General features: G+C 36.3%; 1 protein-coding gene across 2 annotated transcripts; it reads right to left on the bottom strand.

Moving 5' to 3' along the window:
- Window positions 1-25,270, bottom strand: LOC148948865 (histone-arginine methyltransferase METTL23). Of its 2 annotated transcripts, XM_089094113.1 has the most exons (4): window positions 25,126-25,270; window positions 9,695-9,937; window positions 6,238-6,363; window positions 1-213 (listed from the first exon to the last, which is right to left on the bottom strand). In XM_089094113.1, exons 1-4 carry the CDS (start codon window positions 25,183-25,185, stop codon window positions 1-3), a joined length of 642 nt encoding a protein of 213 aa, XP_088950239.1. In that variant the 5' UTR covers window positions 25,186-25,270. The 2 variants fall into 2 exon arrangements, with proteins under 2 accessions (XP_088950239.1, XP_088950240.1); XM_089094114.1 differs by lacking the exon at window positions 6,238-6,363.
- Window positions 25,271-26,239: the final 969 nt, after the last annotated feature.

Consider the following 26,239-nt stretch of genomic DNA (forward strand, 5'->3'; position numbering starts at 1 on the left):
TCAGCTTTTAGTTATCTCGTAAAGATTGATAATATGACCATTTAGAAAATCGCTAAAATTTTCTAAACATCTGTCGTCCAAATTTTCTGTGTTGATTAGCTTGCACTTCAGACCCCACTTCAGCAAAATGGACTTGATTGACCAGTCTGCGCTACGCTCTTGGTAGGAAAATATAAATTTCGCCGTTGGGTTTTCTTCGAGCAAATAAGCAACCTGTAAATAGTGAAACTGGAATTACAATACTTGAGATACTTTAAAACTAGTATAATTAGTATAATTATAGAAAGACTAGTTAAATTAATTGTTGAATTGTAAGAATTGCTATGACCCCGCGATTGCTATCCTGCCATTTACCCGTGCCCCAGTCATTTAAACATTTGCCTCTCAATTACTTGGACTATCTGTCTTGGCTTTTCTCTGTCTACAATTAGCCATGTCTTGATGCAACCTATTGCAAAATACTTGATAACTTCAATTTGTGACTAGGGATGTGGTTGTGTTGAAGAGTGAAGCGAGAGCCATAACGCGTGATTAAGAGTAATTGTTAAGTTTAAGGGATTCGACGTGCAATTTTTGCAGAGAGAAGTACAACTATGTTTATTTATTTCTATTTTCATTTAAAAAAAAACCAATTGATTGATTGATGATTGGAAAACTAGCATGATAAAGACATTTTACTTCATTCAAGTAAATGTATTTTAATTTTCTTTTCTTGATATAAGCCATAGTACAAGGAAACTAAGCAAAGAACTTTATACACAAAGCCTCGACCTTTTCTGTTATACATATCTCACCGCTAAAGACCCATCACAGCATTTTCTTGTACATATACCAAATATTTAAGTTCACAAAGAAGATTCATATTAACCAATATTTTTACAAACATTCCAAATTTCCCAAATTTACTAAGATTAACGAATAAGGTTCAAAATGCAATACAAACAGACACCAACGAGCAAGGATCAGGTACCAGGGTTGCCACCCGTTGAAAAAAGAAATTACTGGTTTTTAGTTATTTTTGGTTGATTTAGTAATTTTTTTGTTTAGGCAATATAAAAAATCACTAGAAATAGTGATAAATCACTAGGGGTGGTAACCATCAAAGCCAATACAGACATTCCTTTACTTAATCCACGAGTAAACAACTAAAACATCCATTTTAATATATGATCTTTCCACATATTACCAGGATTTATTTTTTATTTTTTTTTTTTTATTTTTTTTATTTTATAAATTCTAAATAGTTGGTAGTCGAATTGATACCGCTTATCGTGATATTTGATACAGCTAGTCGAATGATACCGCTGATGATTGATACCGCTAGTCGAATCGTGCTTATCATAAATTGAATCCCGTTAAATGTGCCATTTAGTTTATTGTGATACAAGAGTTACGCCGTTCCGATAAGACGGTGCTTGAAGAATCGATAAAAAAATCGATATCAATCGAGAGTATGATAGACAGCAGTTGTTAAACTCTGACATTTAGTTTTTGTTTAATAAAAATAAAGCAAAAGCAGGCATTACTTCTGCCGCACTCTGTATTTTGCAATTTGTCACCCTGTTTTTGCTATACAGAACATGGGACAACCAAAATTGTCAAACTGCCCAACCGTTACTGATTTTTAATTTTGAGTAAAATCTACCTGGTATAAAATGGTTAGCGCAATCGGGAGTAAATTCTTCAGTTTGGCAAATACAGCGAGGATTTTGGATGGATTTAAAAATGACCCTGGCTTCTGACTGGATTCCTGGTTTAAGGAAGATTATTTTTTATATGGCAAAACCAAAAATATGATTGCATTATGGAGCTACAATGTCTATGCAACGTTCCATAAGTTTACATAAAGAGTTTCGTGTTTTTTCTTCAAATAATTGTTTGAATACATAAAACAAGTAGTCAACTTAAAGTAACGTCACTCCCTCCCCCTCACTCATAATTGAGATTTAAAGAAAAATAGACCTTCTTGGGAGAGTGTAAAGAGGAAAGCTTGGCCAGATAGTAAGGAGGAGGAGCATGCACAGCTGTGTTTGCCTTAGGCATGGCAGTGAGTTGTTAATCGTAGTAGTAGATATTAATTCATTGAGCATGTCGTTAATAATTAACAAATTTATTACAAGTTTTACCATAGGCAGTGCAATAGCGCTGCCTATGATAAAAAGATTAGGTTATGATAAAACGATTCTGATAAAAAGATTTGCGCTGCCTAAGTAAAGAACGATGTTGGCACAATGTATTATTATTTTTTTTTTCCATACCAGTGCACTTCGTATCGAAGAAGTTTTAGTAGAAAATTCGAAAAGGACTCATTCGATTGGAAATTGGAAGGGCTTGTGTCTTTTTTAATAGCCCAAAGTGATTAGAAGGCAACTAACACCCCTTCCACGCCCACCATTTCCCCTAACACATCCAATCAAAATTTTGAGATAATTTTGTAAGTAGATAATAATCAACTACTCAAAATTTGAGTAGTTGATTTCCAGATAGAAATTATGTTTTAGATGAGGACACTCCCCCCACAGCCGTCAGGGCAAGGGTTGTAAGTTGTGCCTTGGGGGCATATACATTTTTTATAGAAAGCTTTGTCGTAGAAAATTCAAAAAGGGCTCATTCGATTGGAAATTCAAAGGGCTAGTGCCCTTTTTAATAGTCGAAAGTGAATAGAGGGCAAGCTGGGCAACAAACCCCCTCTCATGCCCACCTTTTCCCCAAACACATACAATCAAAATGCTGAGATGGCCATTTTGTTCAACGTAGTTGGAAGTTCTGGAAACTAAGTCTTTGAGGATGACAATCCCCCCCCCCCCCACACACACATCCCTCAGGGCAAGGGCTGTAAGTTATGCCCTGGGGCCATATAAGGTTTTTTATAGAAAGCGTTGTCGCAGAAACTTCAAAAAGGGCTAATTTGATTGGAAATTGAAATGGCTAGTGACCTTTTTAATAGTCGAAAGTGATTGGAAGGCAAGCTGGGCAACTAACCCCATTCTCACGCCGACCTTTCCCCCAAACACATCCAATCAAAATTTTTAGATAGCCATTTTGTTCAACGTAGTTTTAAGTTCTGGAAAATAGGTCTCTGAGGATGAAAAACCCCCACAGCCCTCAGGGCAAGGGTTGTAAGTTATGCCCTGGGGGCATATAGGGTTTCTATAGAGCGTGTTGTTGTAGAAACTTCAAGAAAGGCTCAATCGACTGGAAACTGGAAGGCCTTGTGCCCTTTTTAATAGTCGAAAGTGATTGAAGGATAACTAAACCCCCTCTCACAACCACCATTTCCCCAATACACATCCAATAAAAGTTTTCAGATAGCCATTTTCTTCGACGCATTTAAAATTCCGGAAATTATGTTTTTGAGGATGACACTCCCCCACAGCCCTCAGGGCAAGGGTTGTAAGTTATTCCCTGGGGGCATGTAAGGTTTTTTTAAAGAAAGCTTTGTCGTAAAAACTTCAAGAAAGGCTCATTCAATTGGAAATTGAAACGGCTAGTGCGCTTTTAATATTCAAAAGTGATTTGAGGGCAAGTAACCCCCCTCTCACGCCCACCATTTACCCAAAAACATCCAATGAAAATTTTGAGATAGCCATTTTTGTTCAAAGTAGTTGAAAGGTCCGGAAATTATGTCTTTGAGGATGACATTCCCCTCACAGCCCTCAGGGCAAGGGTTGTAAGTTTTGCCCTGGGGACGTATAAGGTCTTTATAGAAAGCGTTGTCGTAGAAACTTCGAAAAGGGCTCATTCAGTTTAAAATTGAAAGGGCTAATGCCCTTTTTAATAGTCGAAAGTGATTGGAGGGCAACCAACCCCCCTCTCATGACCACCTATTATCCAAACATATCCAATCAAAATTTTGAGATAGACATTTTCTTCAATGTAGTAAAATGTTTTGGAAATTTGGCCTTTAAGGATAATAACCGCCTCAGAGCCCTCAGGGCAAGGGTGGTAAGTTATGTCGTGGGGGCATATAAGGTTTATAGAAAGTGTTGTCGTAGAAACTACAAAAAGGGTTTATTTGAATGGAAATGGAAAGTGCTAGTGCCCTATGTGTTATTATAAAGCTATTGTAGGGCAAGTAACGCCCCTCTCACGCCCTTGATTTCCCCAAAGAAATACAATCAAAATATTGAAATAGCCATTTTGTTCAACGAAGTTGAAAGTAATGGAAGTTAGGTCTTTGAGGATGACACCCCCCCCCCTCTAGCCAGCAGGGCAAGGTTTGTTGGTTATGCCCCGGGGGCACCTAAGGTTTTTATAGAAAGCGTTGTGGTAGAAAATTCAAAATGGCTCATTCGATTGGAAATTGAAAGGGCTAGTGCCTTTTTTAATAGTTGAAAGTGATTGGAGAGCAACTAACGCCCCTCTCACGCCCACCATTTCCCCAAAGACATCCTTTCAATTGGAAATTGAAAGGGCTAGCGCCCTTTTTAATTGTCGAAAGTGATTGGAAGGCTTGACATTTTTATAGTAAAGAGCGATGTGGGTACAAAGTATTATTTCTTTTTTTTTTTTTAGACCAGGGCACTTCGTATCGAAGTAGTTGTCGTAGAAACTTCGAGAATGGCTCATTCGATTGAAAATAGAAAGGGCTAGGTGCCCTTTTTTATATATGAAAGTGATTGGAGGGCAACTGATCCCCCTTCCACGCCCACCCACCCATTTGCTCATTATGTTTAAAAACTAAATGTTGCCTTAAGATTAAACCAAAATGCAAAGTGTTAATGCTAATTACCAATAAAGCATCTCAGCAGTATCCCAAGAACGACTGAGGGTATTATGTTCGAACTTTCGGGGCTACTTCTTCTCTTAAAATTTAACCAAATCAAAATAGCGTAAGTGTATCCAAGCTATCAAAGAGAGTAAACTGATTTTTTTGCGAATGGTATCAAGTTTTCTATTTCAGGTCAACTAGAGGATGTATAATACTAAATTAAACACTACTATTTGTGTCCAAATTTATAAAAGGGTTTATGTTGTTAAAAATTGCTGAAAAGTTTTCTCCAGCATACAAATAGCAGGCCAAAATATAAAGTCTAAAAAAAGAAAAGATTTTCTTTTTCCCTGAAAAGACCATGTCAATATAAAACGAACAGAAATTAATTAAAAAAACTTTTTCCACAAAATAAGTTTTTCAAAGAAAAGTAAAGAAGTCTATTGAACCAAAAATGAGCAAAAATAAAATCAAATAATCTACCATTCTTGAAACTACCACAAATCAGCATCAATAAATAAAGGAAACCAAAAACGAACAGAAATTACAATAAATAACTGAGTCAAACTCAAAACGAGCAGAAATTAACATGAGTAGGACTCAAAACCCCTATGCCTTCCAAAGGCCAGAACATAATTTGCACTTTACTGAAAAAAATACAAATGAATGTGCATTGTCAGTTTAATATACATATACTGATATTTAGTAATCAAAATGTTAATATTATTTGATTTATTAAAGTTATAAAAGTAAAAACATTTATATTTTTTCAGTAAAGTGCAAATTATGTTCTGGCCTTGGGAAGGCATAGGGGTTTTGAGTCCTACTCATGTTAATTTCTGCTCGTTTTGAGTTTGACTCAGTTATTTATTGTAATTTCTGTTCGTTTTTGGTTTCCTTTATTTATCGATCCTGACTGTGGTAGTTTCACGCTTGGTAGATTATTTGATTTTATTTTTGCTCATTTTTGGTTCAATGGAGTTCTTTACTTTTCTTTGAAAAACTTATTTTGTAGAAAGTTTTATTAGTTTATGCAATAAAAAGACAGGTACGTGGGAAATGGAAAGGGGGGTTAGACACGTTTTGCCTAATATTTCCAAGTAAATTTGCATCTTTTTAGAGTTGTGACGAAATTCACTCGCTCCCCTCGTTTCAAATGAATTCTTACGTTCAAAACCCTGAAAGGGTGGAGAATTTGTCTAATTTCTTTCGATGTTCTTTCACCAAAATAAATTCTATTGTCATCTGTTCTTACTTGTTTTAGTTCTATTTCTATCATTTTTTTAAAGGCGAGTTGGTCATCCTAAAAAAAAATTCGTGTGGCCTGGGGGTTAGCTAGCAATGGTTTAAATACCTTTTTATAACGTTGATAGACAAGAAGCTAGAACCAGGGGCACAATGAAAACCCCCTTGAAGCAGTTGTGCCTAAAAATTCCCTTTTCCATTTTCTCACCCTGCCCTTAGGGAAGATCACACGATGGCTTAAATTAAGCTAATATTCATAAAAACGATTAAAAAATACTGACTGTTACAAGTATTTTCTCAAACACTTCTGGATCGTAAAAACAATCTGAACCAAAAATAAAATCCAGCTGTTTCAAGCCAAATATTTCACTGTGAAAAAGTCCCCAAGTCAGTCCAATTACAGACACCTAAAAGAAAAAAAAACTACAGAGAAGCCATAACCAATCTACAACCAAACCAAAACCACAGAAAAACGGAGAGTTAACTTGTAAAAACTTACGGTTCAAAAATCTTCTGCTTTTTTACTGGCTTAATATTTATCACAAAGGAGCCAATCAGGTTTTAAAAGGGCGGAGTTATTCGTTAAAAAGTGTGTTTTGATTCCATTGGTTCACTTGTGCCACATATTTTCGAAAGACAATCACTTTATCCTTTATTTCTGGAGAGAAAAATAGCCCGCCTTTTAATAACCGGGTTAACTAGTTTTTCGAGTTAACTAATGCCAAGTGACAAATCTAACCTTACCAGGTAATGCAACTAAGGTTTTTTGACTCATCAAAGTGCTAAGATCTTACTTCTTACGCTAAGATTATTTTGTTTGCTTCATCAAAGTGCTAGGTTCTTAGAGCTCACTGCCAAATAGAACACTGAAGAGCGAACATTTATGACTAACTCATCCAAGTCCTTAGACCACTGATCACAGTAGAATGAAGAAAGATGTTAGCAAAGAAAAAAAAAACATCTTATGAAGTAAGATTAGATCAATCAGATTTTCGCTAAAGTTGTTTTTCGTCAGAAGATGCAAGATTTTAGCACGTTGATATTGCTTGAATCAATAGCTGCAACATAGTAAAGACGAATCTCGGCCAATAGTTATCCAAAACTAATTATCTTGAAACCAAATCGTATCAAAATGAAAAATACACCATTGGAATTGACTTGGCAGAAAACCCTATTAAGGAAACAAAGTCCCCTGGATTGAACAACAAAGGGAATCATTTTTCTTTTTTTTTTGCATGGGAAGCACTGATGTCTCTTTTTTCCGTTTTTCCTTCTTTACTGCTAGAGGGGCACTGGGACATTGTAGAGAACTGTTTAAGGAATCATTTTAAAGGAAATTTCTATATCTAGTGCATTTTAGTAACTAAATAAAATCAGTTTTTCCATTTACTAAAAAACGGGACTACTGTATAATGTTTTTAGTCTAGATTCATGACCGACAATAAACAATATGAAGATCAGAGACCCGAAGGTTGAACATAGATATTGAAATTTAGAAGCAAATGAGTTTTTTCTTCTGAAATGGAAATACAACAAGTTAAATTCCAAATCTAGGGAGGGGGCAACCGCTCCCCCATTGATCCCACTAAATAGTGCTTCTGAGCATGAGATCAACGTAGTTGATAAAACGGACTGTAAAGCAATTTAACTACTGGAATTATTTTAAAAGGCTTTCATTTCACATATAGACTGAAGCAGCTTTCACGTTTTTAGACACCTACTTCATATAAAGATGTTTCCACCTTGGTCTTAGAAAAAAAAACGAAACAAAACTTTTTACTCATTAGACTCAAGAGCGAAAGAGATCTATAGGGAGAACAGTTTTTCAGGGCCGTGTTTGATTACCTAAAACTACCAAATGCAGGACATACTTTGCAGCCAAATATTCGAAGACGTTTTGTTTTTGAAAATCCTTTTTAGAAAGCATTTGAACAGTTATTCTCCAGTACGCCTTATATTTTAGCTTAATTCTTGTTCAAGAAAACAGAAATAAGATCCATAAAAGTTTGAAAAACTTAGATTTCATCACCTTTTTCTGAATCCTTGTTTAGTACGAAACGATTATATTTCCAGCTTTTAATTTCCCCTTCACCCCCTTTGCTTGTTTTTTTGGTCCCCGCTTTGCACAGGACTAAGTCCTCACAAAGAGACCAGTTCGTCAGCTTCTTTATCTGCAGAAAAGCATTTAAGGATTTAATAGATCTGTAGATCCTATTTTCTAAATTTGATGCAGGAAGCAGGAAAATAGCAGCTTTTTTCTTTTAAAAAAAGCTCTTGTTTATTTTACGAAAATAGAATAAATTACAGAAATAGGCTATCTGTTTTCATCCTGACATTTTTGTCTGTTTTTTTTTCCGAAAAACAGAAACAGTAAACTTTCTTTTTTAATCAGATTTTTTCGCTGTCCAGGATACTATTGCTTGAACAGAGGTATTCTGGGCTCCTGTTATTTGAATTCTAGTTGCTTTTCCCATTTGTTTCGAAATTTTATGGGTTTTTTTCACTCACACACAGTCTATGCACATCTTGTCAAAAGATTAAAAATAAGTAAAACTCATTAAAATATATAAAAAATTAGAAAGGTCATGAAAACATAAAAAGGAAGGAAAACGAGCGAACTTATACAAAAAATAGGCAACGCCTATAAAAGTAATAAAAAGAGAGAAACGAACGGAATGTATTGTTAATTTTGTTCAGCATTTTAGGAGAGAAAAGTTGTTTCGTATCTGGATGTAAAGTTGCGAACGGGGGACAAGGTGGGAAAGTACTGAGAAGCAGCCCGAGACGGATTGAATCTGAATGGGGAGTCTCTTTTTGGGAAATGTTTTCAGTTCAACGGTTTGTTGCTGCATTTTTTGAAATAAGGAGGCACAGCATACCTCTCCTGCACACAAGCATTTCTAACCTAGCTTTCCTTAGATGAAGAGAGTATGGAACTTAGGGTGCCCAAGTGGACATAACCATTGTCTCTCGCTTTTGGCTCTTACTTAATCTGGAGGACCTAATCAGTACATATCCAAATTAAATACCAGTGTAAACACACTTTCAGACAAGGGTAATAAGAACCAACTATTGGTTCAGTCCCTTTTGGAATAATATCATCCCTAACAAAACCTAAGGAAGTCTAAATCTGGTTTAATCTGAACAGCTTGGTTTGTATTTGACTGAGATTTAGGACCGAAAATGGGCATTCCCAAAGCCAAACTTTTTTTTTACTGGGAGTTTAAAAATCTCCCCAGAGGAGGGAGGGAGGGTGACAACCACAGTTCATATAATTATCCAGTAAGCTTATCGCAGATCATTTCTGGTCTTCGTTCTCGGTGCGAACAAAAAGCTCCTCCCACTTCTTTCTGCATTAGCGGGTTAGTCTGTTTCCGATTGTTTCCAACAAAGTGCATTATTCGTAATAGCGGGTTTCCACTTGTTTCCGATTAGATCACAGTCTGACTTGTCTACCGGTGAAAAGATCTGATGCCCCCTATGTTTCTATCTGCAAAAACGCTCTCTGGAGCACTCGCACCTTGGTCCGGGTTTTTATAATGGGTGAGATAGGGAAAGATCATACTGGGTAATTATATAAACTGTGGTGACAACTAACTGAACATAAATGAACTAATTGCCTGGATTATGGTTAAGACCAAAACCAATGACTGATACAGGTGAAGTCCTCCCCTTTTAGGGCCAACCCTTTTTACATTTATATTCTGTTTAACCGGTAATGCCATTCATTAAACATACCTTATCTTGTAGATCATTAGCGTTGATATTATTTTGACATAGCTTTAGGCAATGAGGCAGTTTAATGCTATCGGAGACAGTCACTTTAGCACCAATCTTTGCGGCAACAATACCAGGAAGACAGGTACCTGCTCCTATCTCTAAAACAGTCTTGGACACAAAAGCTTCCTTATTACACCAGATATACCAGGCCAAAACTGATGCACAGGGCCACGTGTACAATCCGTAACTTGCTTTCTGTTGCTGAAAGTAGACATGTTTTATTAGAATAAATGTGACAGATAAAAGGTATAAGACCAAACACTCTTACTCAATCTCAACCTACAGATTATCTACTTTGGTGACTTTGCAATACATTGCAAGACATTGCAATATTTATTTATAACATATTTTTTAAATTATGTGTTTTCTTTGATATTTTCTAAATTGATACAACTATTCACATGAACAAAAAGAACAACGATAAAAAAAATGTTCACATGAAAAGACTAAACAACAGCACGTGAATTGTGTTGGTCCCAGAACTTTTACTTAGCGAACAAAACTATATACATTTTGCCAGATAGAATAGTTTGCCTTTTTTTTAAACAAGCATGCTCTTCATATGCATAGCCTACAAAAAAGGAGCAGTAAATAATTCCTAATAATCCCCACAGCTTTAATTTTTAGTAATTTTTGTCATTACTTTATCAAATTTTAGGTTAAAAAAGATTGTATTAAATGGAAATCAGAGAACCTGGCACAATAACGTGAACAGTCAATATCCTGAGGTCACATCATGCTATAATAAGAGATGCCAAGAAATGCTGAAGAGGGGGTGCCAAGGTGTCAAAAATGTATGATAAATCAATCCTCTTACACCTACTTTCTGTCTATCCCTAAAACTACTCAACAAAAATGTCTGTTGTATTCTCATGTATGACAAATTATGTCTTTTCGATAATAGTTCCTTATTTCTCTTGGGGTTCGAACCTGATGCGCTTGGTTATTTTATTTATTTGTTATTTCATTCCTTGCAATGAAAAAAGGCAATTAAAGGTAGCTTTTACTGCTAAGGAAAATAATTAATGATTCAGATGACAAGCCTCACCTCACCTACAAGTGAGGCATAACCCGGAAAAGAGATAATAGAGATACCCCCTTTTCGCTAAATACGGCCCTATAGGTGTATTGTGACTGGGATTAGCCCAGCGTACTCTTAACTCACCCCGGTGAATATTGTTACTAAGAAAGATTTTTGCTTCTTTTTTTTCAAGCACAATAATAGTGCATCTTTTCATTGAAAAAAAAAGAAAAAAAAAAAACGTGTGCACATACTTTCGTTTTGTAAAATTACAATTCTTGGTCTCTTTTCATCGATATATCATCTACAATATCTACATATTGTAGATGTATATTAGCAACAAATTTCACAATAAAATAAACACTCTCATGAATTAAGTGGCTAAGAAAATCAGGTGAGTTCCACTTCTAAATAAAATAACAAATAATCATACAAAAGAAATGATTGACAACATTATTGAAAACAAAGAATTATTGAAAAGATTTGAGAAGTCTGATGAGAACAAAAAGAAGACAAGAGAATGAACTTTGCTTTGCTTCCATTTGATATAAATCTAAGGCAGAAGTTAAGAAAAAAATACTATAGCCTACTATTTTTTGGGCCTTTTGCTTGTTATTACCGAACATTTATTTGTACAAAAAGGTCTTTCTGCTGAACTTAAGACATAATATAAATAGTTTTGATATAGAAAGATCAAAGCTCAAACTATTTCTGCATCTGAGAAAAAGAGAAAAAATATGTTACAGAACCAAATCAGGAGAAAAAAAAAATATCAAATTTTAGTAATTATAAAAGCACATTATCAAAACTGACTCGGAATACAAATAAGATGTATTCTGAGGCTCAGTTTTGCAATCACAAGGTAGCCAATAAAAAACATGGAGATTAATTAATTTGTTAGTTGTGAAACATAAGAAGTCTTCACAACTGAGTGAAATGAATGGCCAAAATAGGTTTACGGTACATGAAGAAAAAGAATCGCCGATGTTTTAAATAAACATTTTGTTATTATTGGTGAAAAAAAAACACACAAATCTATCATCACCATTGTCAGATTATGATTTCCATTGTACCTGCCACCACCGTTAGACCATAGCCAGTATTAGTAGGATGCCTACAAAATAACACGTATACATCAATTTATTAAATTTTTTTTTTTTGTGGGGGGGGGGCTTAATCCAAAAGAACACTTGAATAGTCAGAGTCGTGGGCGTAATAGACGCCGTGATGAAGAAACCAACATTTATATACCCTTTCTGGGGAGCATCCCGAATGACAAAGTCCAACAAGGCGCTGACTCTGTATTAAAGTTTATGTAGTCCATGAGAAAAGATCCATATTCTACTACTTCTACTACCTTGACTTCGATGCTCCTGTCTCCAGTCACAGAATCCGGGATGATGAACATCGTTACACTTATGAAACGTGGCAATTCTGATGCATTAGAGGGTTCTTTTTCTAATCTTGTGAAAGTGGTTATGTCTGGCATTACCCCTGTATATGCCCATATAATAAATTTAATATTCAGACACAAGTTTTTCCATCTTCTTTTATAAAGGGGATGATCATAATAATCCGTCTAATTACTGCCTAATTTAAATACTGTTTGCGTTTTCTACGATTGTAAGAAAGAGTATTATATAATGAGAGGGGTAAATATTTGAAAAATCAAAATTGTTTTCAAAACTTCAATTTGGTTTCCGAAAGGGACATGGAAGCGGTCATCCTATGATCATTATTAAATAAAAAAAAAACAAGTTTTTTAAACTGAAAGTAAGGAGCGACATTAAAACTTAAAACGAACAGAAATTATTCCGTATATGAAAGGGGCTGTCCCCTCCTCAACGCCTCGCTCTTTACGCTAAAGTTTTTATTGTTTTAAAAAATAGAGTTGTGGCAAAGTCAAACTTTAGCGTAAAGAGCGAGGCGTTGAGGAGGGGACAGCCCCTTTCATATACAGAATAATTTCTGTTCGTTTTAAGTTTTAATGTCGCTCCTTACTTTCAGTTTAAAAAACTTGTTTTTTTTATTTAATTTCTGATCGTTTTTTAGTTAATGCAGCTTTTATTTTGGCTCACCGTCATTAAATAAGTAAACAAAATTTGCATAAAAATTGTACTTTTCTTTTGTTAAATGGCTGTCTCTAAATTCGGTTCTGACGTAATTTACAAATTAACTTACGTAACGAATTTATATATTCGTATATTTTTCTTCTGGCAAAAAATACGAAGTTGCAGATTTTTGCAGATATGAGCTTGAAACCTATGTAATAGGGTTTTTTGATACCCTGAATCTGACGGTGTGATTTTCAAAAAAATTCTTTCACTTATAGGGGATGTTTCCCCCCCTCTTTGAAAAATCTTGTAAATTTTCTCACGATCGTAGACTTTGATGAGTAATACTAAACATAATAAAATTTGTATATTTAGAGTCAGCATTATAAGCCCATTCTTTTGACACATTTATTGGCATCAAAATTCAGTTTTTGAAAGTTTCGATTACTATTGAGCCATGTTGCTTGTTTTTTTTATTGTTTTTTTTTATTACGTATATATTATTACGCATATGAGGGGGTTCTCCCCTTATTCAATACCACTCTCTTTACTTTGAAAGTTAAAATTTTGTTTAATTAAAACACCCCTGAATCACAAAGCCCTATTAATTAGAATAGATAGTTCTTTTGAAAGCACTAAAAAAAAAAAAAACTGTAGCGTAAAGAGCGAGGTATTGACTTGGGGGAGAACACCCTCATATACGTAATAATTTCTGTTCGTTTTAAGTTCTAATGTTGCTTCTTACTTTCAGTTGAAAAAACTTGTTTGTTTTTTTAATTTAATTTCTTATCGTTTTTTAAATAATACTGGGAAATCCGGTGCCCCCTTCATAGAGACGTCATTTAACCCAAGAAAAAATCCTCCATGGAAACATTCTCCCGAGTAGCTCCCTCCTCCAGGCCATCCCCCCTCCAGCAAAAAATCCTTCCTGAAAATGTCTGTATACTTTTATCTAACCAATACAATATGTAAGCAATGGGCAAAGTTCATAACTTGCAGCCCTTCCCCTGGGAACTGTGGGGTATTAAGTCATCCTAAAAGACATATTTATTAGATTTTTGACTATGCTGAACAAAATGGCTATCTAAAAATTTTAATTGGGTGACTTTGAGAAACAAATGAGCGTGAGAGGGGGCCTAGTTGCCCTCCATTTTTTTGGTCACTTAAAAAGGGTACTAGAACTTTTAATTTCCGTTCCACTGAGCCCTCCTACGATATTCTAGGACCGATGGGTCAATACGATTACCCTTAGAAAAAAAAATAAAAAAAAAAAAAAATAAACAGGCATCCGTGATCTTTCTTCTGGCAAAAAATGGAAAATTCCACCTTTTTGTAGATGGGAGCTTGAAACCTCTACAGTAGGGTTCTCTGATACGCTGAATATGATGGTGTGATTTTCATTAAGGTTCTATAACTTTTAGGGGGTCTTTCCCCCTTTTTTCGAAAATCAGCCAAATTTTCTCAGGCGCGTAACTTTTGATGAATAAGATTAAACTTGATGAAACTCATATATTTGAAATCAGAATTAAAATCTGATTCTTTTGATGTATCTAATGGTATCAAAATTCCATTTTTTAGAGTTTTGGTTACCATTGAACCGGGTCGCTCCTTACTTACAGTTCATTACCACGAACTGTTTGATTACCCGGTTTTCTGAGTGATTGTCTTGACAAAGGAAAAAGTTATGCAAACCTGTTCCTGTACATTCAAAAAGCGTTGGACTCAATTTCTAATTTGATTTTATCTCCAAAGCTTAAGAATTTGGAGATTCGTGGGAAAATATTGGCTTTAGTAAAATCGTATCTTCCTGGGAGAACACAAGTTACTTCAATTAATAATTCTGCTTCTTCTTTCCTTCCACTATCGCCATTGCTTGGTGTCCCTCAGGTTTCAATTATGGGCCCTCTTTTCTTTCTTCTTTATATTAATGATATGCGTTGTGCTACAGCTTCGTCTTCTCTAGATACACAGTTTGCTGATGACACAGCTGCTTCTGTGTACGGTAAATCTTTAAATGACCTTCATATAAATATTACCCATACATACCATCGCATTTCGAAATGGATTGATGACATTAAACTTGTGCTTAATAAGAAAACAACTAAGCTTATTATTTATTTTAGTGTTGGGTGCAGATTTTTAGAACTAACTAACATTTGTGTCATGCTAGAAGATGTTTTATTGTCTATTGAAAGAGTGAGAAGTATTCGTTATCTTGGTATAGTTATTGACAAACATCTTTCATGAAAGGATCACATCAATGTTGTTCATGCAAAAACAACATGCGGCATTGGTATTATGAAACGGTTGAAAAATTTAATTCCTTACTCTATACCTAAGTCAATTTATTTTACTTTAGTAAAATCTTTATTTTACGTTATATACAATTGTGGATATACTCCTGGTGAGTATTAGTGTCATATATTTTTGTTTAAAGTTAAATTCAACCATGGAGCTCGTTCAAAATATTTTATCAAATGAACCTCTGTTTTTTATGTTCCAAAACGCCCGTTTCTACTCGATCTGAATCTTGTCAATTAATGCGTTTGCCAAATACGTGAGAGGTCAAGATATACAGTGTTGTATCTGGTTCCTTTGATTTGGTTGAGGTTTGCCACATCTATAGATACAATGTTGTCACTTACTACCATTAAAGAGGTGTCATTTACACCTCTTTTGTCCAAAGTCTTTGCATTGATGCTTATCTTAGGCAGCGCGCTAGCGCTGCCTAAGTAAAGAACGATGTGGCCATAATGTGTTTTTCTTCGACAGGCACTTCGTATCAAAGGAGTTGTCGCAGAAACTTCGAAAAGAGCTCATTCGATTGGAAATTGGAGTGGCTAGTGCCCTTTCTAATAGTCGAAAGGGATTGGACGGCAACTAGGCCCCCCCACAAACATCATTTCCCCAAACACATCCAATGAAAGTTTGGAGATAGCCATTTTGTTCAGCATAGTTGATTTCCAGATAGAAAATATGTTTTTGAGGAGGACACTCCCCCACAGCCCTCGGGGCAAGGGTTTTAAGTTATGCCCTGGGGGCATATAAGGTTTTTATAGAAGGCATTGTCGTAGAAACTTCAAAAAAGACTCATTCGATTGTAAATCCAAAGGGCTAGTGCCCTTTTTAATATTCGAAAGTGATTGGAGGGCAACTACCCCCCCCCCAAGCCCATCATTCCCCTAAACACATCCAATCAAAATTTTGAGATAGCCATTTTGTTCAGCATAGTTGATTTCCAGATAGAAAATATCTTTTTGAGGAGGACACTCCCCCACAACCCTTGGGGCAAGGGTTTTAAGTTATGCCCTGGGGCATATAAGGTTTTTATAGAAGGCGTTGTCTTAGAAAATTCAAAAACGGCTAATTCGATTGGAAATTCAAAGGGCTAGTGCCCTTTTTAACAGTCGAAAGTGATTGGAGGGCAACTAGCCCCCCATGCAATCATTCCCCCAAACACATCCAATCAAAATTTTGAGATAGCCATTTTGTTTAGCATAGTTGATTTCCAGATAGGAAATATGTTTTTGAGGAGGACACTCCCCTAAAACCATCAGGGCAAGGGTTTTAAATTATGCCCTGGGGGCATATAACGTTTTTATAGAAGGCGTTGTCGTAGAAACTTCAAGAAAGGATCATTCGATTGGAAATTCAAAGTGCTAGTGCCCTTTTTTATAGTCGAAAGTGATTGGATGGTAACTAACCCCCCTCTCATGCCTACCTTTTCACAAAACACATGCAATCAAAATTTTGAGATAGCCATTTTGTTCAACGTAGTTGAAAGTTCTGGAAATTAGGTCTTTGAGGATGACAACCCCCTCAAAAACTTCAGGGCAAGGGTTGTCAGTTATGCCCTGAGGGCATATAAGTTTTTTTATAGAAAGCGTTGTCGTAGAAACTTCAAAAAGGACTCATTCGATTGGGAATTGAAAGGGGTAGTGCCCTTTTTAATAGTCAAAATTAATTGGAGGGCAACTAACACCCCTTCCACGCCCACCATTTCTCCAAACACATCCAATCAAAATTTTGAGATAGCCATTTTGTTTCATGCAGTTAAAGTTCAGGAAATTATACCCTGGGAGCATATAAGTTTTTATTGAAATCTTTGTCGTAGAAACTTGAAAAAGGGCTCATTTGATTCGAAATTCAAAGATCTAGTGCCCTTTTTAATAGTCGAAAGTGATTTGAGGGCAACTAGCCTCCCTCTCTCGCCCATCATTCCCCCAAACACATCCAATCAAAATTTTGAGGTGGCCATTTTGTTCAGTGTAGTTGATTTCCAGATAGAAAATATATTTTTGAGGAGGTTACTCCCCCACAACCCTCAGGGCAAGGATTTTAAGTTATGCCCTGGGGGCATATAAGGTTTTTATACAAGGCGTTATCGTAGAAACTTCAAAACAGGCTCATTCAATTGGAAATTCGAAGGGCTAGTACCCTTTTTAATAGTCGAAAGTGATTGGAGGGCAACTAGCCCCCCCCCCACGCCCATCATTCTCCCAAACACATTGAATCAAAATTTTGAGATAGCCATTTTTTTCAGCATAGCTGATTTCCAGATAGAAAATATCTTTTTGAGGAGGATACTCCCCCACAACCCTTAGGGCAAGAGTTTTAAGTTATGCCCTGGTGGCATATAAGGTTTTTATAGAAGGCATTGTCGTAGAAACTTCAAAATAGTCTCATTGGATTTGAAAATCAAAGGGCTAGTACCGTTTTTAATAGTCAAAAGTGATTGGAGGGCAACTAGCCCCCCCATCATTCCCCCAAACACATGCAATAACAATTTTGAGATAGCCATTTTGTTCAGCGTAGTTGATTTCCAGATAGAAAATATATTTTTGAGGAGGACACTCCCCCAAAACCCTCAGGGCAAGGGTTTTAAGTTATGCCCTGAGGTCATATAAGGTTTTTTATAGAGCGTTGTCGTAAAAACTTCAAAAGGGGCTCATTCGATTGGAAATTCAAAGGGCTAGTGCCGTTTTTAATAGTCAAAAGTGTTTGGAGGGCAACTAGCCCCTCCCCACGCCCATCATTCCCCCAAACACATCCAATCAAAATTGTGAGATGGCCATTTTGTTCAGAGTAGTTGATTTCCAGATAGAAAATATATTTTTGAGGAGGTTACTCCCCCAGAACCCTCAGGGCAAGGATTTTAAGTTATGCCCTGGGGGCAGATAAGGTTTTTATACAAGGCGTTATCGCAGAAACTTCAAAACAGGCTCATTCGATTGGAAATTCGAAGGGCTAGTACCCTTTTTAATAGTCGAAAGTGATTGGAGGGCAACTACCCCCCCCCCCACGCCCATCATTCTCCCAAACACATTGAATCAAAATTTTGAGATAGCCATTTTGTTCAGTATAGCGGATTTCCAGATAGAAAATATGTTTTTGAGGAGGACACTCCCCTACAACCCTCAGGGCAAAGTTGTAAGTTATGCCCTGGGGGCATATAAGGTTTTTATAGAAGGCATTGTTGTAGAAACTTCAAAAAAGGCTCATTTGATTAGAAATTCAAAGGGCTAGTGCCCTTTTTAATAGTCAAAAGTGATTGGAGGGCAACTAGCCCCCCCATCAGTCCCCCAAACACATGCAATAAAAATTTTGAGATAGCCATTTTGTTCAGCGTAGTTGATTTCCAGATAGAAAATATATTTTTGAGGAGGACACTCCCCCAAAACCCTCAGGGCAAGGGTTTTAAGTTATGCCCTGGGGTCATATAAGGTTTTTTATAGAGCGTTGTTGTAGAAACTTCAAAAGGGGCTCATTCGATTGGAAATTCAAAGGGCTAGTGCCGTTTTTAATAGTCAAAAGTGATTGGAGGGCAACTAGCCCCGCCCCACGCCCAACAGTCCCCCAAACACATCCAATCAAAATTTTGAGATAGCCATTTTATTAAATGTAGATGAAAATTTTGCAAATTAGGTCTTTAAGGATGAAAACCCCTCCCCCCACAGCCCTCAGGGCAAGGGTTGTAAGTTATGCCCTTGGGGCATATAAAGTTTTTATTCAATTCAATTCAATTTATTAACTACTACAATAAATACATAAATACACTTAAGCGCTAGAGGTCCCAAGAAGCATAGCTTGTAGAGGACCTTGTATGAATCACAAAATCGACACAAAACAAATCAGAGAAGGAAAAAAAAAATAAAACAATATGTCAAAAATATAAACACAATGCAAGAAAAAAAAAAAAAAAAAACAAAAAAACAACAACGGCTAAACAATAACCTTTGACTTAATTTTATCCAAACTGAAAATGTCATGTAATTTATTAAAATTCCAAACCATTAATAATATTATTAAACAACGGGGTTCGAATCTCATTCAACATAATAAGTGAGGAGAAAAGAAAAAAAACCATATAAAGTAAAGTGGAAAGCATTGTCACAGAAACTTCAAGAGGGCTCATTCAATTGGAAATTGAAAGAGCTAGTACCTTTTTTTTATAGTTAAAAGTGATTGGATAGCGACTAACGCCCCGTCTTCCCAAACTCATTCCCAAACTCTCATGTCCACCATCTTCCCAAACACATCAAATTAAAATTTTGAGATATCCATTTTGTTCAATGTAGTTGAAAGTTCTGGAAATTTTGTCTTTTAGGATGATAACCCCCTCAGAGCCCTCTGTGCAAGGGTTGTAAGTTATGCCCTGGGGGCATATAAGGTTTACATAGAAAGTTGTTGTATATGATTTATAGAATAGATTTTAATCTTCCTCAATTCCAATTTTTATTTACAAGATATTCTACCTATTCATGAGGTAGAAACTTTGCAAGTTGCTGGCTGGACGCTGATCTTCTTCAGCAGTATCTCAGCATCTCAGCAGTATCTCAGGCATCTCAGCAGTATCCCAAGAACGAGTGATAGTATTATGTTCAAACTTTCGGGGCTACTTCTGCTCTTGAAATTTCACCAAATCAAAATAGTGTAAGTGTATCCAAGCTATCAAAGAAAGTAGATAGATTTTTTTGGGAATGATATAAAGTTTTCCATTTCAGGACAACTTGAGGAGGTATGAAACTAAATTAAACAGTACTACTTGTGTCCAGATTTTTAAAAGGGTGTATGTTGTTAAAAATTGCTGAAAATTTTTCTCCAGCATACAAATAGCATGCCAAACTATAAATTCTTAAAAAACAAAAAGATTTAAAGTGTTATTTTCTTTTTCCCTCAAAAAACTATGCCAATATAAAACAAACAGAATTTAATTAAAAAAAAACTTTTTCCACAAAATAATTTTTTCAAAGAAAAGTAAAGAACTCCATTAAACAAAAAATGAGCAAAAACAAAATCAAATAATCTACCAAGCATGAAACTACCACAAATCAGCATCAATAAATAAATGAAACCCAAAATGAACAGAAATTACAATAAATATCCAAGTCAAACTCAAAACGAGCCGAAATTAGCATCAGTTGTGTGCAAAACCCCTATGCCTTCCCAAGGCCAGAACAAAACTTGCACTTTACTTTAGTAATCAAATCTTAATTTATTAAAGTTATAAAAGTAGAAACATTTATATTTTTTCAGTAAAGTGCAAATCAACTTCCAATAACTTTTGACTATTAAAAAGGACACAAGCCACTCCAATTTCCAATTGAATGAGTGTTTTTCGAAGTTTCTACAACAACTTCTTCGACACGAAGTGCCCTGCTCTAAAGGAAAAAATTAATAAATAATGCATTTTGCCAACATTGTTCTTATATGCCCCCAGGGCATAACTTAGAACCCTTGCACTGAGGACTATGGGGGAGTGTCCTCCTCCTTACTTAGTCCCCGTTTCTGGTCTTGTTCTCGAGTGTGCCCGTTCTTTACTTAGACAGTGCGATCACGCTGCCTATGATTTATGCAACAACTTTCTATATAAACCTTATACGCCCCCAGGGCATAACTTACAACCGTTGCACTGAGGGCTCTGAGGGGGTTATCATCCTAAAAGACCTATTTTCCAGAATGTTCAACTATGTTGAACAAAATGGATATCTCAAAGTTTTGATTGGATGTGTTTTGGAAAATGGTGGGCATGAGAGGGGCGTTAGTCACTATCCAATTACTTTCAACTATTAAAAAAGGCACTAGCCCTTTCAATTTTCAATTGAATGAGTCCTTTTGAAGCTTCTACAACAACGCTTTCAATAAAAACTTTATATGTCCCCAGGGCACAACTTACAACCCTTGCCCTGAGGGCTGTGGGGAGAGGGGTTGTCATCCTTAAAAACCTAATTTCCAAAACTTTCAACAAGGTTGAATAAAATGGCTATCAAAAATTTTTGATTGGATGTGTTAGGGGAAAAGGTGGGCGTGAGAAGGGGGTTAGTTGCCATCCAATCACTTTTGACTATTAAAAAGGGTACTAGCCCTTTTAATTTCAAATCAAATGAGCCTGTTTTGAAGTTTCTATGACAATGCCTTCTATAAAAACCTTATGTCATCCTTAAAACCTAATTTCCAAAACTTTCAACTACATTGAATAAATTAGTTGCCATCCAATCACTTTTGACTATTAAAAAGGGCACTAGCCCTTTTAATTTCCAATCGAATGAGCCTTTTTGAAGTTTCTATGACAATGCCTTCTATAAAAACCTTATATGCCCCCAGGGCATAACTTAAAAACCCTTGCCCTAAGGGTTGTGGGTGAGTGTCCTCCAATCACTCTTGACTATTAAAAAGGGCACTAGCCACTCCAATTTCCAATCGAATGAGCCCTTTTCGAAGTTTCTACAACAACTCCTTTGATACGAAGTGCCCCGGTATCAAGAAAAAAAAAAAACTTGTGCCCACATTGTTCGTTACTTAGGCAGCACTAGTGTGCTGCCTATGAAAAAGGGCACTAGCCCTTCAAAGATTCTATTACAATGCTCTATAAAAACCTTATATGCCCCAGGGCATAACTTACATCCCTTGCACTGAGGGGTGTGTGGGGGGGGGGGAGTTGATCATCTTCAAAGACATAATATCCAAAACTTTCAACTATGTTAAAAAAATGGCTATCTCAAAATTTTGATTGGATGTGTTTGGGGAAAATGGTGGGTGTGAGAAGGAGGTCAGTTGCCCTCCAATCAGTTTCGACTAGCCTATTAAAAAGGGCACTATCCCTTTCAATTTCCAACTGAATGAGCCTTTTTTGATGTTTCTACAACATTTTCTATTAAAAACCTTACATGCCCCCAGGGCATAACTTACAACATTAGCCCTGAGGGCTCTAGGGGGAGTGTCATCCTCAAAGACCTAATTTCCAGAACTTTCATCTATGTTAAACAAATGACTATCTAAAAATTTTGATTGGATGTGTTTGGGAAAATTGTGGGCATGAGAAGGGGGTTAGTTGCCCTCCAATCACTTTTGACTATTAAAAAGGGTATCAGCCCTTTCAATTTCCAATTGAATGAGCCCTTTTTGAAGTTCCTACAACATTGCTTTCAATAAAACTTTATATGCCCCCCAGGGCATAACTTACAACCCTTGCCCTGAGGGCTGTGGGGGGAGGGGTTGTCATCCTTAAAGACCTAATTTCTGAAACTTTCAACTATGTTGAATAAAATGGCTATCTAAAAATTTTGATTGGATGTGTTTGGGGAAAAGGTTGGCATACGAGGGGGGCTAGTTGCCCTCTAATCAATTTTGACTATTAACAAGGGCACTAGCCCTTTGAATTTCCAATTGAATGAGTCCTTTTTCAAGTTTCTATAACAAAGATTTCAATAAAAACCTTGTACGGTATGTCCCCAGGACATAACTTATAACCCTTGCGCTGAAGATTGTGGGGGGAGTGTCCTGCTCAAAGGTATAATTTCCAGAACTTTAAACTGCGTGTAACAAAATGGCTATCTCAAAATTTTGATTGGATGTGTTTGGGGAAATGGTGGGCGTGGAAGGGGTGTTAGTTGCCTTCCAATCACTTTCGACTATTAAAAAGGGCACTCGCCATTTCAATTTCCAATTGAATGAGCCCTTTTTAAAGTTTCTACGACAATGCTTTCTATAAAAACTTTATATGCCCCCAGGGCATAACTTACAACCCTTGCCCTGAGGGTTGTGGGGGAGTGTCCTCCTCAAAAACATAATTTCCATCTGGAAATCAGCTATGCTGAACAAAATGGCTATCTCAAAATTTTGATTGGATGTGTTTTGGGAAATGGTGGATAGGGAAGGGGTGTTAGTTGCCTTCCAACCACTTTTGACTATTAAAAAGGGCACAAGCCACTCCAATTTCCAATTGAATCGAGTTCTTTTCGAAGTTTCTATGACAACTTCTTTGATACAAAGTGCCCTGGTCTAAAGGAAAAAATAATAAATAATACATTGCACCAATATTGTTCTTATACACCCCCAAGGCATAACTTAAAACCCTTGCCCTGAGGGTTGTGGGGGAGTGTCCTGCTCAAAAACATAATTTCTATCTGGAAATTGACTATGCTGAACAATATTGCTATTCCAAAATTTTTATTGGATGTGTTTGGGGAAATGGGGAAATGGTGGGCACTATAATTGTGCTACTGATGATTAATGCAAATTTGTTTTCATAATAAAATCTTACTATTAATACTAGGCTAATGAAATGTTAAGGGCTCAAAATGTGATCATCCCCTAGAAGTGGTTATTGAATTATGAAAGAACATAAAAAAAACATCAAGGATGTAATTCTTTTTCCTCCTAGGTAAATTATGTTAAAAACTGCATATTTACCTGAAAGATTGCATAGATGGCAAGTCTACAAAAAATGTTTTACCTTAAACATAGGTTCTCAGTATCATTTTCATTGAATCTAGTTCTGAAAAAGAAATTCATACCATTTTTGTACAATTTTTAGCTATATCAAGTCTTTTTCATAAGTTTCAAAATAGATTTTGGCTACAAATCTCCAAAATCTTATAAATCAGGATTGAGCCAAGGTATAAGGCCCAAATCATGGTGTAAGCCTAGGACACTAGCAGAACATAAGGAAACATGTTGACAAAACAATTCTAACTTGATGATATGCAAAATAAATGGAGTTAACACATTTTGCATGGGGAGAACCTGTATCTTCACTTCTGTGAAGATACAAACCTGTATTTTCACTTCTGTGATCCTGTATCTTCATTTCCAGTTTTTCTACCACATTTTTAGATATTTGTGTCTATTCACAAATAGCCTATTAACTTACTTGAAACTTATAATACCATCACCAACCTTCTGGAGAGGGGAGTACCTGTTGACCTTATTTTGCTTGACCTAGCCAAAGCATCCAACAACAGTTGCCTTAGGGCCAAACTATCAGCAGTTGGCATCCACACTGATGTAGCAGAATGGGTGATGAATTTACTGACAGACTGAGAGCAGCAGATCTGAAATTTCATCAATAAAGGTGATAAAGTATTCTCCCAAACATGTGACATTGTCAGTTGAGTTCCTCAGGGTACTGTCCTAGGCCCCACCCTCTTCTTCATTTACATAAAGGTATGACAAAGGAAGCCACAAATGATATCATACCTTATGCTGATGACTCCAAGATTTTCAGACCAGCCATTCAACAAAGCCTGCAATTAGACCTCTAGAGAATCCAGAAGTGGATCAGCAAATGGCTGCTTGAGTTTAACATCAATAAATGCAGTGTCCTCTATTTTGGCAATGACAATCCTCACCACCAGTATACCATATGTGACCAGAAGTTGCAGTCCAATATTCAGCTACAAACCATTCATGAAGAATGAGACTTGGGAGTACTTGTTGATGAGCAACTAAATTTCCATGAGCATTGGCAACAAGCAGTGTTGAAACGTAACTCAAGTCTAAGCCTGCTGAAATGCACTATCACTAGCTGCTCCCAAAATGTCTTCCTGAGGCTTTACAAGGCTATTGTAAAGGCTGTTCTTGGATTTTGAAACCTGTCTAACCTCCCCTTCCTACAAGCATGACACCAGAATAACTGAAGGAGTTCAAAGATGTGCCACAAAATGCATCCAGGGTCTGCAAAATATGCTGTATGATAAGAGACTGAAGCACCTAAAACTACCAATGCTTGTCTTCAGATATTGCAGATGTGATATGAGGCTGACCTACAAATATAATAGTCAACAAAATAACACCCTCCTCACAAAAAATAAAGGTCAACACAACACTAGAGAACACTCGCAGAAGCTAGCAAAGCAAAGAGTGGAACAGCCTTCAAGACAAAACCATGAATGCAGCCACTGCATAGGCTATTCTGAAGAAATAATTATTTTCTATGGATGAAAGACCTATTCCTGAGTTTCATTCACTTAGCTTAACTACTTCCCAATAACCTAGAATTTCAGCATAGACGCAAGACTAATCCTAGAGGTTACCTCTGGTATGGTTACTGTAAGGTTTTGGTCACTAGTCTTAAAACTGAAGAATTTGTTCATCGCATGTTACATGTGGCAAAGCTTTAAAAATCATTATAGAATGCCTGCTGTCTAACAACAAATATTTGAACAATTTAGATGACGTGAAAAATCTTTCCGTCCGTTTTATCGTTAAAGGGCTAGGCACAAGTAGCTGATTCCGGGAACTGATTTCAGCATCAGTGGACAAACGATAGCGGTAAGAAAAATTTTGTTGAAAGAAACAATTATTGTGAAAAATTTTCAAAACAAAAAATTATAGATACAAATAGTCAACTGGATTTTATTAATGGTTACTTGATTGATCTCAGCTTAGTTCTCAGTTTAATTCTCAGCTCAATAGTGGGGTCTTTCACCTCAAATACCTCTAGCTGACTATTTATTTGTATCCATATTTTTTTGTGATGATCATGGTGAAAATCAGCCCTGATTTGTAAATTGGCGCTGAAAACTAGAAAATTTTTCAACCTCAAATCGACGCTTATTAAAATCGGCGCTGATTTGGAAATCAGTTCCTGAAATCAGCTGCGTGTGCCCAGCCCTTAAAGGGCTAGGCACACGTAGCTGATTTCGGGATAGCAAGGGTGTATTCCACGTCGAGTGATTATAATTAATGAGGCTAAGAGGCGGGGCTTAGTGACGTTTTTCGGCGATTAATCATCATTAATTACGATAATCATTAAATAAGATTAATTACATGCCTAAAGCTCTAAAGCCTTAGTACATTCCTTGTCTAGAACGTAATTAATCATGCTTAATCACCGAAAAACGTCACCAAGCCCCGCCTCTTAGCATCATTAATTAGAATCACTCGACGTGGAATACACCCTTGCTGAAATCAGTTCCCGAAATCAGCTGCTTTTGCCTAGCAAACGTAGGCACACGTAGCTGATTTCGGTAATCGATTTTAGCAAGGGTGTATTTCACGTCGAGTGATTATAATTAATGATGCTAAGAGGCGGGGCTTAGTGACGTTTTTCGGTCATTAATCATCATTAAATATTATTAATTTACGATAATCATTAAATACGATTAATTGCATGCCTAAAGCTTTAAAGCCCTTGTACATTCCTTG

Source organism: Artemia sp. Qi Xiang Cuo, chromosome 9 (genome assembly GCF_049724085.1).
Source record: "Artemia sp. Qi Xiang Cuo chromosome 9, ASM4972408v1, whole genome shotgun sequence".
In the NCBI taxonomy this organism is placed as follows: Eukaryota; Metazoa; Arthropoda; class Branchiopoda; order Anostraca; family Artemiidae; genus Artemia; species Artemia sp. Qi Xiang Cuo.

What these genes read in the sequence shown, in the direction of transcription:
- LOC148948865 (XM_089094113.1), bottom strand. Translation starts at nt 25,185, where the DNA reads ATGAACAAATTCTTCAGTTTTAAGACTAGTGACCAAAACCTTACAGTA. An exon ending in CTAATGATCTACAAGATAAG is followed by an intron (nt 6,364 to 9,694) that starts GTATGTTTAATG and finishes TTTTTCTTTTAG; the next exon opens with GTGTCTGTAATTGGACTGAC. An exon ending in TTGAGAAAATACTTGTAACA is followed by an intron (nt 214 to 6,237) that starts GTCAGTATTTTT and finishes CACTATTTACAG; the next exon opens with GTTGCTTATTTGCTCGAAGA.